Source organism: Colossoma macropomum, unplaced genomic scaffold, assembly GCF_904425465.1.
Source record: "Colossoma macropomum unplaced genomic scaffold, Colossoma_macropomum, whole genome shotgun sequence".
Classification (NCBI taxonomy): domain Eukaryota; kingdom Metazoa; phylum Chordata; class Actinopteri; order Characiformes; family Serrasalmidae; genus Colossoma; species Colossoma macropomum.
This window is the reverse complement of record NW_023494809.1, coordinates 9329518-9347520: the sequence shown is the minus strand read 5'-3', so window position 1 is coordinate 9347520 and position 18003 is coordinate 9329518. Positions and strand designations below refer to the sequence as shown.

General features: G+C 39.3%; 2 protein-coding genes across 3 annotated transcripts in view; one reads left to right on the top strand and one right to left on the bottom strand.

The window, feature by feature from the left end:
- The window catches only part of LOC118799014 (glucocorticoid-induced transcript 1 protein), a 32007-nt gene extending 28755 nt beyond the window's left edge, over positions 1-3252 (top strand). For both annotated transcript variants that reach the window (XM_036558688.1, XM_036558687.1), the window contains exons 7-8: positions 134-254; positions 1602-3252. In XM_036558688.1, coding sequence (XP_036414581.1) covers positions 134-254; positions 1602-1839 — 359 coding nt within the window. In that variant the 3' untranslated portion in view covers positions 1840-3252. The remainder of the gene's footprint in view (positions 1-133; positions 255-1601) is intronic.
- A 1164-nt stretch (positions 3253-4416) lies between these two features.
- Positions 4417-17441, bottom strand: ica1 (islet cell autoantigen 1). The gene is made up of 13 exons (XM_036558686.1): positions 17357-17441; positions 16252-16281; positions 15993-16164; positions 15820-15892; positions 14179-14302; positions 12346-12544; positions 11318-11443; positions 9732-9830; positions 9267-9370; positions 9128-9177; positions 8009-8272; positions 5226-5315; positions 4417-4956 (listed from the first exon to the last, which is right to left on the bottom strand). Exons 2-13 carry the CDS (start codon positions 16266-16268, stop codon positions 4835-4837), a joined length of 1440 nt encoding a protein of 479 aa, XP_036414579.1. The 5' UTR covers positions 16269-16281; positions 17357-17441; the 3' UTR covers positions 4417-4834.
- Between the last annotated feature and the right edge of the window lie 562 nt (positions 17442-18003).

Here is an 18003-nt window from a genome sequence, read left to right as displayed (position 1 = left end):
TCCTTCTCCTGTAAAGTTACCATTTTGGAGATAGAAGGTTTTCTTCTGACAACAGCGATATAAGACACTATTGTTCACTGTGCAGTAAAGCTACTTGCTCAGTCATGCTACATGTGCTTTGTTCTGTTTCCAGTGAACGAGAGCAGCTCACCACTGCCCCCACTGGCCAGCTCCCCCAAACCCAACAACAGCTTCATCTTCAAACGGGTTCCTCCTGAGGGCTGTGAGAAGATCAAGGTGTTTGAGGAGACTTTGTGAGTTAATCTGTCTTCGGTATTCATTTTAAACCTTTTAGGAGTGATTGATAACATCCCCTGTATGCACACCCACCCTTCTTTGATTAGAGACCCTTACCTTGTAGCTCCACCTCACTGTTTACTTCTTGAGCTCCATCTGCCTTATAGGTTTACTGTATAGATGTAAATAAGACACTTTATCAGCCTCACCCACCCCACACCATCCATGATTGGTCAGTTTCTGATCACATTGCTGCTTTTACCAGATATGATATGGGACCAGGACCATCCTGAGCACAGCAGTGACACTACCATGGTAGTTTTGATGCAGTGTTGCTGCTAGGCTGAGAGTGGTCCAACAAAATATTCAACCAAAAGCAGTCCTGTGGTCAGAAGCTGACCTTTAATGAAAGGCTAGAGCTCATGTGTCAAACACAAGGCCTGCGGGCCAGATAAGTACTTTAATTTTCTATTAACATGAGCCTGTTTCACAGTGCCCTGCACTACAATTCCCAGCATGCATTGCAACATAATGTGCTCCAACTCTCCTACTCCAACAGCAATCAATGGGACAGCAGTTACACCTCAACTGTAAATTGAGCCCAAGACAATTAAATTTTGAATATTTCAAGTATTCATGTAATATTTGAAGGTCTACTACAAGCGCCTGTACACCGATCAGGCATAACATTATGACCACCTCCTTGTTTCTACACTCATTGTCCATTTTATCAGCTCCACTTACTATATAGGTGCTCTTTGTAGTTCTACAGTTACAGACTGTAGTTCATCTGTTTCTCTGCATACTTTGTTAGCCCCCTTTTACCCTGTTCTTCAGTGGTCAGGACCCCCTTGGACCCTCACAGAGCAGGTACTATTCGGGTGGTGGATCATTCTCAGCACTGCAGTAACACTGACTACAGTCTGTAATTGTAGAACTACAAAGTGCACCTATATAGTAAGTGGAGCTGATAAAATGGACAATGAGTGTAGAAACAAGGAGGTGGTTATAATGTTATGCCTGATCTGTGTACATTACTGTTGAAGTTTTTGCGTATTATGAATAAACAATAGTCAGTTTGGGTTACAGCACAACATTAGTTAAAAACTAAATAAAAACACAGGCGTAATTTGGCCCACAGATTTGTTGAGATTTTTTTAGCATGTCCCTTTTAGTGGTTGAGTTTGACACCACTGGGTTTGAGTGTGGCTGACAAAAACTGTGGGATACAGTCTCTAACTGTACACCAACAAAGAGGAGCTCTGATAAATAAGGGGGTGTTTCTCACAAAGTGGCCAGTTGTAGAGACCGATTGGTGGCCATGTTTCCTGGGCATTTGATCTTATTATTGGTTCCCTCTCCAGCCCTTGTAGGTCAAAAGGCTTCCCCGTCTTCTCCTGCCCCGACAGAAACAAAGTGAGCTTCGTCCCGACTGGCTCAGGACCCTTCTGCCCCGTCAGACAGCTGGACTCCTCTTTCTTTCCTTCAGTCTGTGGGTCCAGCTCCCAGAGCGGGCAGCCCACGGGTCAGTTTAAACAGGCCGGGGGACGAGAGAGACCACCTCCGCACTGCTGCAGCACCTACAGGACACTCCACTGCTAACTGAAAGTGCCGCCATCAGCAGCTCGGAACTGATAAATCTCCTCAAAGGTCTTAATGCAGTATAGATCTACAGGTCAAGGTTAAAAGGACTCAGGGGCTGTTAAAACAGTCCAGCAGCTACTGTGCTTGAACTGACTTGTTAAAAAATGACAGCATTGGAATGTTGTAAGAAAACCTCGCATCTCCAAAATGTTAAGGACAACAATGGGCCTCATTCACCAATCGTTCATAAGAAGAAATTTCTTCTTAAAACCAACTTGCGCAGTTTTCACGAAGATCCTGACAGTGTTTTCTTATTTGGGGTTTGTTCTTAGGTAAGAACAGAATCTGCACTCACTCAAGAGCACAAAGGTGAGAACTATTCTGTGCTTTAAGAACACGTCATGAATCTGACGTAGACTTTTTCTTAGGACCTTCATCAAGAACAAATTTAAGAAGAAACTTAGGAAGATATTGGTGAATGAGGCCTGATGCTCTTAACATCTTTTAAAAGGGAACTTTCAACTTTCTACATTATTGTTGAGAAGTGATAAAGTCAGTGGTTTAAGATGAAATGGTTTATTGCAGAGAAACTTACTGACCCCTACCAGTTTTCTTTACAGGGTGGTCATAGGAACCAGGGGTTGTGACAAAACAAAAATATAGCTAAGAAACTTTTTCATCCAAAACCATCAGTGAACCTACACATCTTCTGAATTTTGATAGTAGATAGTAGTAAAACCAAGAATCATAAAAGACATCAGGCAGCAGATTCTGGTCATCACCACTGCGGACATTTCTGGCTTGGTACGTTTCTCTAGAATGAACCATTTCACATTAAACCACTCTGAAAGAGTTTGTGTACATCTTAACCATTTAAGTATGAACTATTGGCAGCATTCCTCTTTATTGTAAACGGTTTGCTTGGTCCATTTTCCAAATCCCACAGTGTAAAGGACAGTTTCAAATGGTGTAAAAAGTAGACTTTATGACAGTGTATTAATTGTATCTAGAAAACTTCAGAAATATCAACATGTCCAAAATAACCATGAGATCTGTTCCTCAAATAATGCCCAACACCATTTTTAATAAGCAGAATATTTGTCTGAATGTACACACTGAACTACTGTCCTTTTAAACCTGGGAAGCACAATGATGGGTGAGTTTCTGGCTCAATGGAAAATCTAATGAATCTCGACTCAGACGTACATATTTTAATCTTTTTATTACTATTTGCATTCATGCTTTTTATATGGTCACATTTATTTATGTACGAGTTGTATAGTTACCCAGATGATACAAAAAAGCAATAGTACAAGACAAAATAGCCAGTCGTTTTTTACTTATAACAATGTTTTGATGTTTATAAGATGTATCTGAGGTGTTTAAATGGTGCTAGTTATATTAAACTAAGCCTTATTTAGCTAAATAGAATCTTTAGTCCCACTTCATATAAGGTGTCATCAGTCACTAAATAATGACCTGTCAGCAGAATATTGCACTTTGTATTTACACTTACAGCGAGGATTTTTCAAGTGTTACTCAATCTGCCTACACTAGGGGGCACTATATCAAATATAATACATTTAAATAGAAGACTGTACCTTTTCTATAGTGGAACTGGGACGGCACTGAGGGCTGATATGTAACAGAACCCAACACACAAGATTATCAGCTATGGCCTTAATCAGTATGTCAGCATCAATGTAGACAAATATTTACATCACCAAACTGGCCAAAGCGGTACAAGTTAGCGTTTTAACTGACGTTTTAACTCAAGTTTGCTGTTTAAGGCTTCAAATTTGCAGCATTGGTTTAAATCGATAATGCCAGACTGAGTTTATGTAAATATGTGAATGTGCTGTAAATATGACCTCAGCTCTAGCATTTGGAAAACAATTTCTAAATCTTTGAATGTGAAATATACCACTTTTTACACACAATAACCGCTAAGGAATGCTAGATGATGAACTGGTGAGGCCTTCATCTCACCACACTTATTTCCACTCAGGCAGCAACACAGTACGACTATAAATAAAGGGGAATTCCACCTTTAACGTGAAATGGTTCATTGTAGAAAAAACATACTCTGATTTCTTTACAGTGGTGGTGATGGGAAGCACAAATACAGCCATTTTATTTACTATCCAAAACCAGCAGTGAACCCACACATGCCTTCTGAATTTTTATATGTAATGCTGATATGGCAAAATAGCTGTGAATCTGGAAAAATACATTTTCTTTGGGTTCTGATTCATGTTACGGTGAGTTTCCATATGTAAAGTTGATATGAAATGGGATGAAAATAATACACTGTAAAAATTGGTTTGAAAAAAAAAATACTGAGTATGTGATAAGCAACTGAATTGGTTTTATTCGACTGAAGTAAATGCTTTAGAGAGCAAAAGTTTAGTTTAGATGAACAAAAGCAATATATTTACATCACTTCAAACCTTAGAAACACTTCCTATGTATCAGCTTTTCTTAGAGGCATTGAACTGTTCAGACGTCTGGTTCCTATCACCACCACTTTGAACAATTCTGACTCATCAGGTTTCTCTAGAACGGAGGATTTCACACAAAACCACTCTGAATGACTGTACATATTCAGAATGGCTTTTATATATTCATCATCTTAGTGACTGAATTGTGCAGCAACTGAAAACAAGCAGTGGAATTCCCCTTTAAAACGTTTTCCTGAATTTGGCCTGTAATATACTTTTCTTCAGCAAGCAAAAAACAAAAAATGATCAGTAGCTCAAATTATACCACTTTAGCATAATAGAATTCCTTGCAGCTAAAACAAATATTGGCACAGATATGAGAAGGATGAAGAACTACAGAAGGCAATGGTTTTGACTTCCTTTGGCTCACAAATCTGAACAACCAGTCCAGGTTGAAGGATATTTGTTACAGTGTAAGGAAATAATCATGCAACAAACGCGTCTGTAGAGGTCCAGTCTGTCCTTTGTGCGGCTGCAGCAGGTAGAGATAGATGAGGTGCTTGAGGAGATGTTTATGCAGTAAGCAGCTCGTGCTCCTTGTCTGTTCTGCCCACTGCGTCCGGGTTGGTCAGAGGATCCAGATCAGCAAACAGGTTGAACCACGCAGAGCGATCCTTTATGGTTTCAGGGGTGTCTGTACATCACGACGACACAAAAACACAAAGTCAGTGAAAACTACTTCACAGTCTACTATAAGATTTTACTATTTAACCGTTTAAACTGCCTCATATGCCTCTCTCTTAACTACATAACTCACATATTAGTTTCAAGGCAGTTATAGTACTTGTTGAATAATACGTCTTAACTATACAATAAACTTGTAGTATAAGGGGTTAATGTAACTGATGCTGTAAATTCAGAATCTTTAGCATGTTATCAGCAGTTTCACATAGTTAGAAGTACCTCTTGCTGTGGGTTTGGAAGTGATCTGACTGGCTCCAGCCGTTTGTTCAGTTGGGCCTGCGGTGCTCTGTGGATTTGCCATAGTCCAGCCTGGAAGGATGGTGGGATTAAAGAATCATCCACTTGAAATGTCTCAGTAAGTGTCATGCTAAAACTTGACATTATTCTTTGCTTATTATTATTATTATTATTATTAAGTGGTGCATTTCATGCTTATCCAACTAAATATTCACACACCTGATGCAGCTTCAATGATCTCCAATAATGCAAAGATAATAACTTCTTTATATAAAGGCACAATTACAAACCCCAGACACAAATACTTTAGGTATGTGCTAGTCTATATACCAATGAGCCAAAACATTATGACAGTTACAGTTAAGCAAATAGCATCACTTATCTCATAGCAAAGGCACATGTCAAGCTTTGGGACATATTAGATGGTAAGTAAACAGTTGGTTCGCCTAGCTGACCGAAGAAATGGGCAGCATGAAACCTGAGCAACCTTGAAAAGGGCGACATCGTCATGGCCAGACGACTGGGTGTCTGAAACGACAAGGCTTGTGGAGTGCTCCTGGTCAGTAGTAAGCAACTACCAACTGTGGTCCGAGGAGAGACATGCCAAAAACCAGCAACAGGGTGTTGGTCACCCAAGGCTCATTGATGTATGAGGGTAGTAAAGGCTATCCCGCCTGGTCAGAACTAACAGAAGGGCTACTTTAATGACGGTTACAGAAGAAATGTGTCCCAACACATTGTGCATTGCACCCATCGCAGCCAGCCAGTCAGGGTGCCCATGCTAACCCCTGTCCACTGCTGAAAGTGTCCAGAATGGGCTTGCAAGTGTTGGAACTGGACCTTGGGGCAATGGAGGAATGTCACCTGGTCCGTTGAGTGCCGTTTTCTTTTACAACACATGGATGGCTGGGTATGTGTGCTCTGTTTACCTGGGGAAGTGATAGCACCATGATGCACTGTGCAAAAAGACAGGGTGGTGGAGGGAGGGTGATACAATCTTCTGCCCGGAAACTCTGTGTCTGGACATTCATGTAAATGTAAATTTGACACGTGCCACCTACCTAAACATCATTTCAGATGAGGTCCACACCTCCATGGCAATGGTATTTCCTGATGGTGGTGGCCTCTTTCAGCAGAATAATGCGCCCTGCCACACTGCACACAGTGTTCTGGGATGGTTTGAGGAACATGATCACAAGTTCAAGGTGTTACCTTGGCCTCTAAATTCCCCAGATCTCAATCCGACTGAGGATCTGTGGGATGTGCTGGGACAAGTTCGATCCGCAGTGGCTCCACCTCCCCTCTTACAGGACTTAAAGGATCTTCTGCTAATGTCTTGGTGCCAGATACCACAGGGCACCTTCAGAAGTCTTGTAGAGTCAAGATATTGGTGGGTTGGAGCTGTTTTGGTGGCACCCGGAGGTCCAAAAGCATATTAGGCAGGTAGTCATAACGTTTTGGCTCATCTGTGTACGCGTTTTAATCTGGATTTAAAAACAACTATAATATATATTACTATATATTTTATTTACAAACAAGTTTGTATTCCTAATATTCTCTGAAATTGTGTTCCAAAGGTTATTTAAGAAAATGATTTTCCACCAGCTGAGCTGTAAGTGATCCTAGGAGTTTGCTTCAGCTGAGAGAAGTGGTCTGGATAGGGCTATAAGATCGGCCGGATTAAGACCATTAACCCTACTGCACAATGTTGCCTCAGGGCAACAAACTCATTTTCCTCACTTTACAATGACATTATACATATTTAAAGACAATGATAGGGTTAACAATAAAAGGGAAAGGTTTGAGTAAGTCAGTAAAAAGCATGTACTTGATGATGCTCTTTCTTAGTGGGTGCATTTAGACCTCTTTTTTAACATTCAGTATCAGTTTTTTGTTTGTTATTATAATTTGCGGAAATATGTTTGTTGCCTAGAAGCAACACTGTGCGACAGTAGAATGGATTTCGCCAGTCACAAGCCAGGTCTCACCACTTCAGGGAACACGACTCCAGCACACTTTAGATTTTTGAATTTAATAATTGGGTCTGAAAAAATAAATCAAGGACAATTTTATGCAAGAAAAGTGAATTGAATATATATATTTTTTTTATTGCTCCCATAATGTATGCAGTAGAGGATTAAGGGCTTTCATAAGCATCAAAGATAAGTGATCATCTTAAGTTCACCATATTGCAGGCACAGTATACACAACACTACCAGAAGTACTGGGACAATGTCAGAAAATGCTGCAAATTATCAGATTACCAGAGAGGGGTGATTACAGGGAGTCGCTAAGGACAGACGTCAGTATGTGACACACTGAGATGGTCATCTCGGTTTTAAATCAGGACTGGATGACTAGTCCACCTTCATGGTGCCAGAAATCAGTGCAAATGTGATTTATTGGGAAATGCAATAGTTCATCCTTGGCCAGAACATTAACAATATCAACACACTTTCTGACCAAGGATGAACTACTGCATTTCCCCAAAAAAGCGCATTTGCACTGAATTACAGTCCCTGTCAATCCTGATTCTCATAATCCTAAAAACATTTGGATATAAAAATATAAAATTGACACTCAATTATGAATTAAGGAAACCGCTTCAACTGCCCCCCTCCCATACTTTGAATAATTTAATATAGAAGGTCACCATTATTAGTGTTGGAAACAAACAAAAATTGAGTGCGAGCAAACTTTGTAGCTGCTACTGTACATGTTCCGATACTTTTGGTTGTTGAGCTGTGTAGTAAGGGCCTCTCTACCTGAGACTGCAGACTGCAAGTTGTGAATGTTCTGGTCCAGCAGGCGTGAAGGGAGAAAGAATGAACCCTTCTCCTCCTCCAGCTGGACATCTGAGAGTCCGGCAGCACTGCTGCTTCCGCTGTCCAGGCACTCGTCCTCTCCGAACACCTCCCTCCACTCACGGGAGAAATCACCCTCCTCCAACGAGCTCGAGCCCAGGATCTCGCTCAGCAGGCTCAGGCTGTCCTTCTCCTGACCGCTGCTGGACAGCGCCTCCTCTGGGCCTGGACACACACAGGTAGTTTGCATCAGCACTATTCTGGAGTTTATTTCATTGACTTAAATTTTTATTTCATAATTTCTTTTGTAGTAAAAAGTGAAATGCTTAGATTCCTCATAAGAAAGGTTCAAAGATTCTTTTTTAAAGGACCCATATTGCACATATTTAAGGACTCATTCTACATTTATTGTATATAAAGCTCATTTATATTGTTTGTGTGGGTTTATCTACCAAAGACAGCTCTAATTAATTCACTATCATCCCTTACAATTAAACAGTCTGCTTTTGTTACTGTGCCTTTAAGACTCATACAGTCATATGTAAAAGTTTGGGCCTCTCTAGTCAGATTGTAGGTTATGTTGATTTTCCAAGTGAAAATACGTGAACACATCCTCTACAGAGAACACACTTCTGCACATTTTAATGCACACTGTTCATTTGTTGAATTAAAAAATTAAAACAATATGAGACGTGTGCAAAAGTTATGGCACATTATATGTTTTTTCCCAATATGTTAAAATAAACAGATAAACAAATAAACAGAAACTGCACACTAATCAACAAAACATATAATTTGACTGGAGGTGTTTAAAACCTTTTCATATGGCCTGTAATGCGCCTCATTCAACTGTATGTTGTGCCAACACTCCTTGTCAATGGGCAGTTGGTGGACATATGTAATCGTGCCCATGGTTGTGACATCATAAGCATAATGAAAAGTGAAAGTGGGCTGTTTTTGCATCTTAGTTTCCATTTCAGCCCTTTAACACTGGACCATTTACAGACCGTGTTTAGGTTATTGTACAAAAAAACTATTTAGGCTGTGCTAAGCATTTAGTATGGCAGATGGGTGCTGTACCTGACTGACTCACGTCCTTATTTAGATCCTCTTCATCTATTGAAATAAGACTGAGGAATTAAAGGAATGAGGGACACATTAGTGCAATAACAACATCACACAGATATATAACAGGTAATGCAGAGAGAATGTCTTTTACGTGTCCTCTGTGGTTGGACCCGTTTCTTCTTCTTCCGTTTTTGTCTTGTTTTTCTTTTTCACTCTTTTCTTTGCTCCCTGATCAGAACCTTTATTCTGCAGCATCTAAAAAAACCCAAAAGTTGCGAGTTGTAAAGAAATCCTTCAGTATGTTTCTATACAATGACCTATTTCACATCAAACCACTCTCAATCACTTTGTTTACATCAGAACAACTGAATTATGCAGACATTTTGAAAAACTGGTGGAATTCCCTTTTAATATGACTTAAGTTCATTGTAACACAAGCAAACACCATAATTTCAAATTATTCCTTATAGTAAAGTGTGGGAAAAAATCAGCCACTCTGCACGAAATTCAGTCTTATTCCCATATTATTCCATCATATTATGGAGTTTGTACAGAAAGCTCCTTTAAAACAAGAGGAATGACATTAAACGAAGTTCGTCAGCAATTGTGCTCCGACCTTAAGCGCTGAGAGATCGTAGGTCTGGCAGCCTTTGAAGCTCTCGTGGATGGCGGCCATGGTGTGAGACGTTTTCTCCCAGAAATGCAGCAGCGTGGTCTGCAGTTTGGACAAAAACAAAACAACAATTGTTGAAGTATTCTGATTATATACAGGAAAGTTTAACCTCAAAGGGCAATTCCACCAATATTTTAAAAAACCTTTTTATAAAGAGGTACATGTTTAAGGCAAAACAGTCTCTAAAAATGTTTTTTTTCTTCTCAAATTGATCACCATCTTACCATCAACATTAGATATAAAACTGTGTACGTTCACTGGTCATTTTGAATAGCAAGCAAAACAGCTATATTTGTGTTATAGACTTCATGAAATCTGGTTCCTATCATTGCCACGTGAAGAAATCAAAGCTGGTAAGCTGCTGTACAATTAACCATTTCACATCAAACTTTTGTCTGTTTTGCTTTGATTTTGTTTACATCCCAACCACTGAATTATACAGAAATTGTGAAAAACTGGTGGAATTGCCCTTTAAATCTTACCACAGTCCTGTGGCTCAAATACCCCTAAAGTAAAAACAGGAAAGCTCAGGGTAAGTTGGTAGAGTTGGTTCTATCTATATGTGTTTGTACTGTGCTTCCTACAGTAGACATTAGCCCAAAACAGCTCAAAATACAAGTGGCCATTTTCAAGGCTTTTAAGTTTCTACAGGTTTAAGATTTTTCACCCTGAAAATGACTAATATTTGATTTTAAGTCTATCTACATAGGGACTTTACAAGACATGCATAAGCATTAAATTATGGACATATTTACAATATTGATATATGGTGTTCTTGACTCAATCTCTGCTGTATAGATTCCATTACATAGAAATGAAGCTTTATAACAGTGTTATTAATGGAAGAAATGTTGGTCACTTCAGGGCCCTTATAACAATACAATGTTATTTACACTAGTGTTTAAAAGTTTGGAATCACTTTCCACATTAACAATTTTTGTTGTTTAACGGCAATTTTTGTCATTACACAGCACCTTATACAATGTAGGTTTACATATTATCACCTATTTTATTCAAAATTCCAAGAATTCTGTGAGCAAGGAGTGAATAAAATGATTTTTTTGTCAAATTCTCTGCCTTGAGATTTCATCTCCTGGATAATAATTTTATTTTAACTTCATTCTTGATGTCGTACAGCTTTCTCAGTCATTTCAGAATCATCTACAGCTCAGTTCCTCGATCTACACAGATGCAACATTTCTTAATTTTTATTTTCAGCTCTGTACTATCCAGCTAATTATTTGCAACCTATGAAGTTCCACAGGACTAACATATTAGAATCAGTTTATAAACGTTTCTGCAACTAAATTGGTTTTGTTGAAAAAAAAACAAAAACAAATTCCAAACTTTGTAGCTTTAGTGTACTTAAAATGAACGCTAACATAGGCTGTTCATAAACACTCAAGTATTGCTTTTTAAAATTGTTATTCGATGCCTCTATGAAGGTGGACTACAAAAAAGTGTTAGCAAAATGCCATTAATAGATCACAGTAGTACTACCACAGTCATTTGATGTTAGAGTGACGTACCTGGTAATTTGTAAGGACATGAGAAAGCAGGTTACAACGGCTGGCTCCCAATAAATCCACCTTCTGGCAAACGTCGTTCTTCAGCTTGTCAAAGCTCGTCTTGGTGTGACGCACCTGCGCCTGAACCTGCAGAAAGCAAAACAGTTCAAAGCTGCAAACTGACAAGATCAGAGATCAGAGGAGGAACAAGAATTTCTGATTTAAAATGAATAAAGTACATAAAAAGAATAACTTACTAAGGCCTTACTAAGTCATGGCCACCCATTATTTTAACTTATACAACATGTCACCAGAAGGGCTCCATAGTAAAGAGATTTTATTCAAAGTAATCTTGGACCATCTGTATTGGTCCATTCATCATTAAATATTCACACAATGAAAACGACAGCTGCAACTGTACTGTAGTTTACATTAAAGGAGTCTGTAATTATGTCCTTACCTTTTAATAGTGCAGCAAGATGATAAAGTAATAATGATATGATTATGGTTAGTGAAAGTTAAAGGGAACTTTACTTCATGATACCATCAAGTAAATCTGCTGCAGGCTTACACCTATTCTAAAAGAATTTATACACAATTTATAATGGCAACTGTTTTAGCAAATGTGAAGCATTTCTTTCAACCAAAAACCCCAAACTCACATCCCGTTTAACTCATTAAAACGTGCCCCCACTGTAGACTGTGATAGATATGCACATTGGTCAGAAAAATAGATCAAGAGTAATTGGAGTTTTCTGTATGCTACTGAGTTTCCTATCCCTGCATAAAAAGAAGCTCCATGCTGCCTTTATTGCTGGATGCACTGCAATAATTTATGAGTGAGTGAATGCACACATTCAGGACACAACTCACATTGCTATGGACCAGTAATATCCACTAACACATATCAAATCAAAGAAATGCGACAACAGCACTGAGCAATAATGTTATAAAAGGACGAGAAAATTACACCACAGAAAAATAGCTGCTTATTGTCTGGCCTTAAGGGTCAACCTGAAAAACAGACTTGTGCTCTGGGTGAGTCTGACCTTGCGGAACTTCTCCATCTGTTTGTGCGTGTCGGGGTCGAGCTCCTGAGACACGTCCTTCATCCACAGCAGCGCCCCCCGGTACTCCGTTCTGGCCTGCTCCATCCTGTTCACGGTCAGCCACGTGTCTGAGATGGCCCTGTAACGAAACGTCTCCACTTCCTGGTACAGACGGCACAGCGGGACACGCAACGCCAGCCTACAGAACATGGTCAAATATGAGCAGGGATTACAGCGCCTCGTCAGGCTCAGCACAGTGAATAACAATGCTTTAAAGTAATAATTCCAGGGTGTAAATCTCTGACCTCTGAATGACCCAATTCCATTATTTGATTCTGTTTGATTACTTCTTCCTAAATTACACCGAATGCACAAATGTGACTGAAGGAACCTTTTATACAGCAGTGGAATATACTGTCAAATGCAAAAGTCTGGGCACACCTGGACAAAGGACACAAAGGTCAAAGGGGAAAAAATAAAACATAAAAGTGGCCTGTGCAAAAGTTCTGGCACATTTTATATTTAATGTTTTTCCAATATGTTAAACTCAACAAATAAATAAAAATTGTGGACTAAAATCTGCAGAAAATGCCTTTTTTTGCAGCTGCTTTATGTATATTTGAGGATTTGGAAAGTATAACTGCATGCAACGTGTGGTAGAACATTTTGTGAGGTGGGGCTGTACTTTGGACCCCTTAACAGAGTGAATGAATCTGATGATTGCAAGTGTGATGAAAGAGAATTCAAAAAGAACTTAACACTTGCCGAAGAATGTGTTTTCTGAGGATGTGAGTGAACACTCTATTATGGTCGTCATATTTTCCTCAGTTACTGGTTTTGTATTTGAGACCTAAACATCGAGCCGGACCTTTTTTTTGAGCCTTTTTTTTGCATGTGACATTAATATGCAAAGATGTATGACTAATCCATTACACGACTGCTACTATTACAGGGCTTTTAAATTACCATATTAGGGCTATTACTATTACAGGGCTTTTACATTAGTATTACTATATAATATAATCAATACTCCATGTGAAATAATTTTTTAAAATTATCTCTATAGTGTAAAGACTTTTGTTTTCTATTTATAACGTTCATATTGTTAACTCCTCACCATTCCCATGTGTAATATAAACCAGTATCTCATGTGCAATACTCCATGTGAATTTCAGGCAAAATATCCTTTACTATTACACTGCACACAGAACATTTTACACACCATGTCTTTCTGACTCAGTATTGCTACTTCTTTAATTTTTTACAAAAAACGTACAAATCTTTCAGGTAGTTTCTCTATAGAGAATGTGTACAACTTATTTTCACTTAGAAAATCAACAAAACAGGTCTTTTGACCAGAAGTGTTCAAACTTTTGTGTAAGACAGTCGATAACAAATACAACACAAAAGCTTTCTTCTTTACATTTAAAATGAGTGAATACTTTGTTGAATATTATTAAATTGATTATAACCAATTGAAACATTCCACACCGCGACCCAGAAGGATTAGCGGTTTAGACGATGTGTATGTGTGTGTGTGTGTGTGTGTGTGTGAAAAGTTCCAAAGTTGTTGAATTATGATCCACTAATGCATTTTGACAACTCTCAATATTTCATTTAAAAGTCGCTAAAAGCGAAGAAGGACTAGTTGGCATAATCTCAGTTTTCAAACTGCTGCTATCAGTTCATTTTATATATGCGGAACATCAATTTTCCTTTATAAAGTAACATCAGAGTGCAGATGTAAATCCATATTAATGAATGGACTGTCATTTATTTTGATGTTTTCGGTCAGTTGTTGGACTTCAGAGTATATGAGTTGTAAGAGCTGACCTTTGCTGAGAGGAGAAGCAGAGGGCTTTTCCCGTAGCCTGCATGATCTTCCCCGCACGGCTTTTGTCCTGAGACCCCTGCGAACGCAGGAAGCGGCCCAACTCGTTCTCCTCCTGAGATAAAACTGAGGGGAAAACATAGAAGGAAAGTGAATCATATTCAGTTTAAACTTCAGTTATTAATCTTAAGACTGGTTATTCAGTAAATTATTCAGTAATTCAAACGTGAAACTGTAAACAAAGTATGCCTACAACTATACTTACATTCACGTCTCATGCTTTATATGTCAATTTTAAAACGCTAAACAATTCAGTATAGAGATTCAGTGTTGTTGTACTGTTACACTGGCATTTTTTTCTTTCTTTCGTCACTAAAATTCTGTCTGACCTGCATGTTGTTACAACTACTTTTGCAAAATAACCCCATAATAATAAGTATGTTCATAATTACTTTAAAGGGATAAGTCAACAAATGTTCACACTACAGCAAAGAACAACTGAAAACCATTCCAGTCCAGGTAAAACCCTTTTGTCCTTGCTGCCTATGACTAAACGAAACAACAATCTATTTTGGGATTAATTAGTTTTAAACTGTAATGTAAAACGAACTTTACTGTAAGTTAAGCAGGTAAAATGTGGCATGTTAGCAGTGGCATAGGTTTCATTTCAACTTTCGGGAGAGGTGGGGGGACGCTGCCCATTCCACCTGACCCATCGTCCTTACACTCACCCTTTGTCTTTGATGTTTGTTTACCCAGATCAGTGTAGCCAGAGGGCTGAGAGAGGTGCTCAGTGATGAGGCTAGAATGGCAATTAATCTACTTTAATGAACTGAATGTCTTCAGAGTGAGACTCAACTGGACATTTTAACATAATGTTAGCACCAACGGGTGTTCTACAACAATTTGCCCTAACCATCGAGCGTTAGATAACAATCTGATAATGTCTGACATTATAACAGGTAGACTGCTTAGTTTACCCCACTTTAATCATCTTTGAAAGTCCTGAACATCAGAAAAGTCTGTTACAGTAAATAAACATAAAAAAGCTGAATGTTAGTTTGTGACTGTCTCTTTATAGTGAACGCTGGGAACCCACAAGCATGGAAGAGCCCCCCTCCAGGATCTCTTGGAACATTCCAGCTCCGCCCCCTCATTATCTCAAACACCTGTTGCTTTTTGTTGTTTTTGCCCCTAGCCTGTTTACAACTGTGCTTCTTTAGTTCATTTTAGTTCATGTGATTTTTTACTTTCATCTCTATGGCTGAATTTGCCTTAGTCTTGTGATCTTGTGACTGCTGCCTCTTGAAATTCTCCCAGTGAAACTTCTTATTAAGATGTGACATCTTCATTCTTTTAAATAATAAACATGCTGTCTTATTAATAAGTTAATTATTAGAAGCTAGATTAAGGTATTATGGAAAAAGACAGATGATATTGCTAACTTGGCTAATTTTGGGAACAAAAAAGTGACAATGCTGATGAAAGAAGAGCTGTTTAGCTCTTTAGGGAGCCTAAAGACTTGGGAGTGAAATATTGAATGAACTATTGGCAGAGGGACAATTAAACCCAGTCCACTCGCAGCCACTTCCAAATCTACACCTATGTGTGTAAGTATGATAAAAGAGAACATGATTTCGTACAACATATTCTTCTCTGGTACTGTTCGATCACTTTGAGGAGCTCCATGCACGTCCTCTGCACAGAGTGGAACACCTGCAGAAGCCAAGACACAGAAAAAACAGAGGGATGAAATATTGACATTTGAGTATGACGCATTTTCAGAATTACTCATCACTGAGCATTTTGATATTACCTCAAGTTTGGCATCTAAGTCTGCATCTGAGGCGACCACATGCTCGTCTTCTTTCTTCCCTGTGACCTTGATTAGCGTCTGTTTGGTTTTCCAGTACTTCTGCTGGAATTTGTTTACTACCGAGGAGTCTTGACTTTGGACTAAACGATCAAAATATTCACGGGGGAACCCACTGTTGAAACACGAACATAACATAGAACATTAATGAACATGCTTCCCTCAGTGAAAACAACGATCATCTGTGATTGTCAACACTTACTAGTTTCCCCCGTCCATGTTTTCTAATAAGCTGAAACAGAAAAAGAACAGATTTAAGGCATAAATAATCAAACTAACAAACAAACACGGATATAATGTGACGGCATTACAATTAACCAGGACGCTGCCCACAGGTCGCTGTTGGCTGGATGTTTCTGGCTGGTGGACTATTCTCAGTCCAGCAGTGACAACTCCAACAGCACTGCTGTGTCTAATCCACTCATACCAGCACAACACACACTAACACGCCACCACCACGTTAGTGTTACTGCAGTGCTGAGAATGATATAATACCAGCTCTGTGGTGGTCCTGACCATTGAAGAACAGCGTAAAAGGGGGCTAACAAAGTAAGCAGAGAAACAGATGGACTACAGTCTGTAATTGTAGAACTACAAAGTGCACCTATATAGTAAGTGGAGCTGATAAAATGGACAGTACGTGTGGTTTTAATGTTATGTTAATGTTATACTACTTTGCTGGTATCTAGCATTGATACACAATTAATATCAGTACTGAATACTGATACTGTGTCAACCCCAACACTCATTTACTCTCATTGTCTCTTTCACTCTCCTGTCACCTATAGCCCATTTGGAATGACTGCAATACATTATGAGGCTGAAGTTCCACCTTAATTGGTGTGGCAGTTACATCCTGGCGCCTGAGGAGGATGTACCATTTAAGGTGGAACGGCGAATTCGACCAAGAAGGTGGCGAATGAGAAGCCTACGTTAATTCCAGCTCCATCAAAACATTAACATATTCAGACAGTCAAGGCCTGCTGTAGGTTACATCCTTTAAAACCCAGCCCAGCTTCCACTAACCTGTTCAGCAGTCAGGGGATTAGAGACCACTTCTCCCTCCATCACCCAGACTCTTAATAAAACCGAGCTAATCTGAGGTAAAAGCGATGTGGAATCCCTCCCTCCGGATTCCACATCCACATCCTACCGCAGCAAAACCAGTACAAACAACCCAGCTTCTCCCTCAGCACAGTTTACCCCCGTACTTCGGCCTACAAAAACACAAAAACACTGCCCCCCTCTACATTTACAGAATGTAACTGAAATATGGGATATGGATATTAACAGTCAACGTGTCTTACCGTCGTGGCTATTAAACCATGAATGTTTTAATCCATCCTCTCTCTCTCACTGCCTCTCTCTCTCTCTCATCCTCAACCGTCACTCACCAGCTGCTCTCACTGCGCCTGCGCACGCTGCGCTGCTGACGTCATGAGGGAATACAGTGGTACTGCGCTAAGAGCAGGGTCGACCTGTATGGATGTGACTGACTGTGAATTAGAAAAAAAAACAATAAATACATACTTAACTAACTATAAAACAACTAAACTGCCCCTTTCTCTCAAAGGGGTAGCCCTACGACTTTCAAAATCCCTGCATAATTGACGTAAATGGTTCATGTGTAAACCGTCCAGAGAGGCTACTGTGAATAGCAAACAGGTGAGTAAACACTGGACAAAGACGCTAACTACATTAGCCTTGTTCATTTTGCTAATGGAAGCAGCTGACAGCGGTCAAATTACATGCTTTGCTGATTTTCTAAGTGAAAATAAATGCCCACAGGTCCTCTACAGAGAACACACGACCATTTTTTAGCAAATTTTAAAGTTTAACATACTGAAGAAATGAAGCGTGTGCCATAACTTTTGCACGGACCACTTTTTGTTTTATTTTTTCCAACATGTTAAATGAGAACTGTTCACAGTGGTGGTGATAGGAACCAGACGTC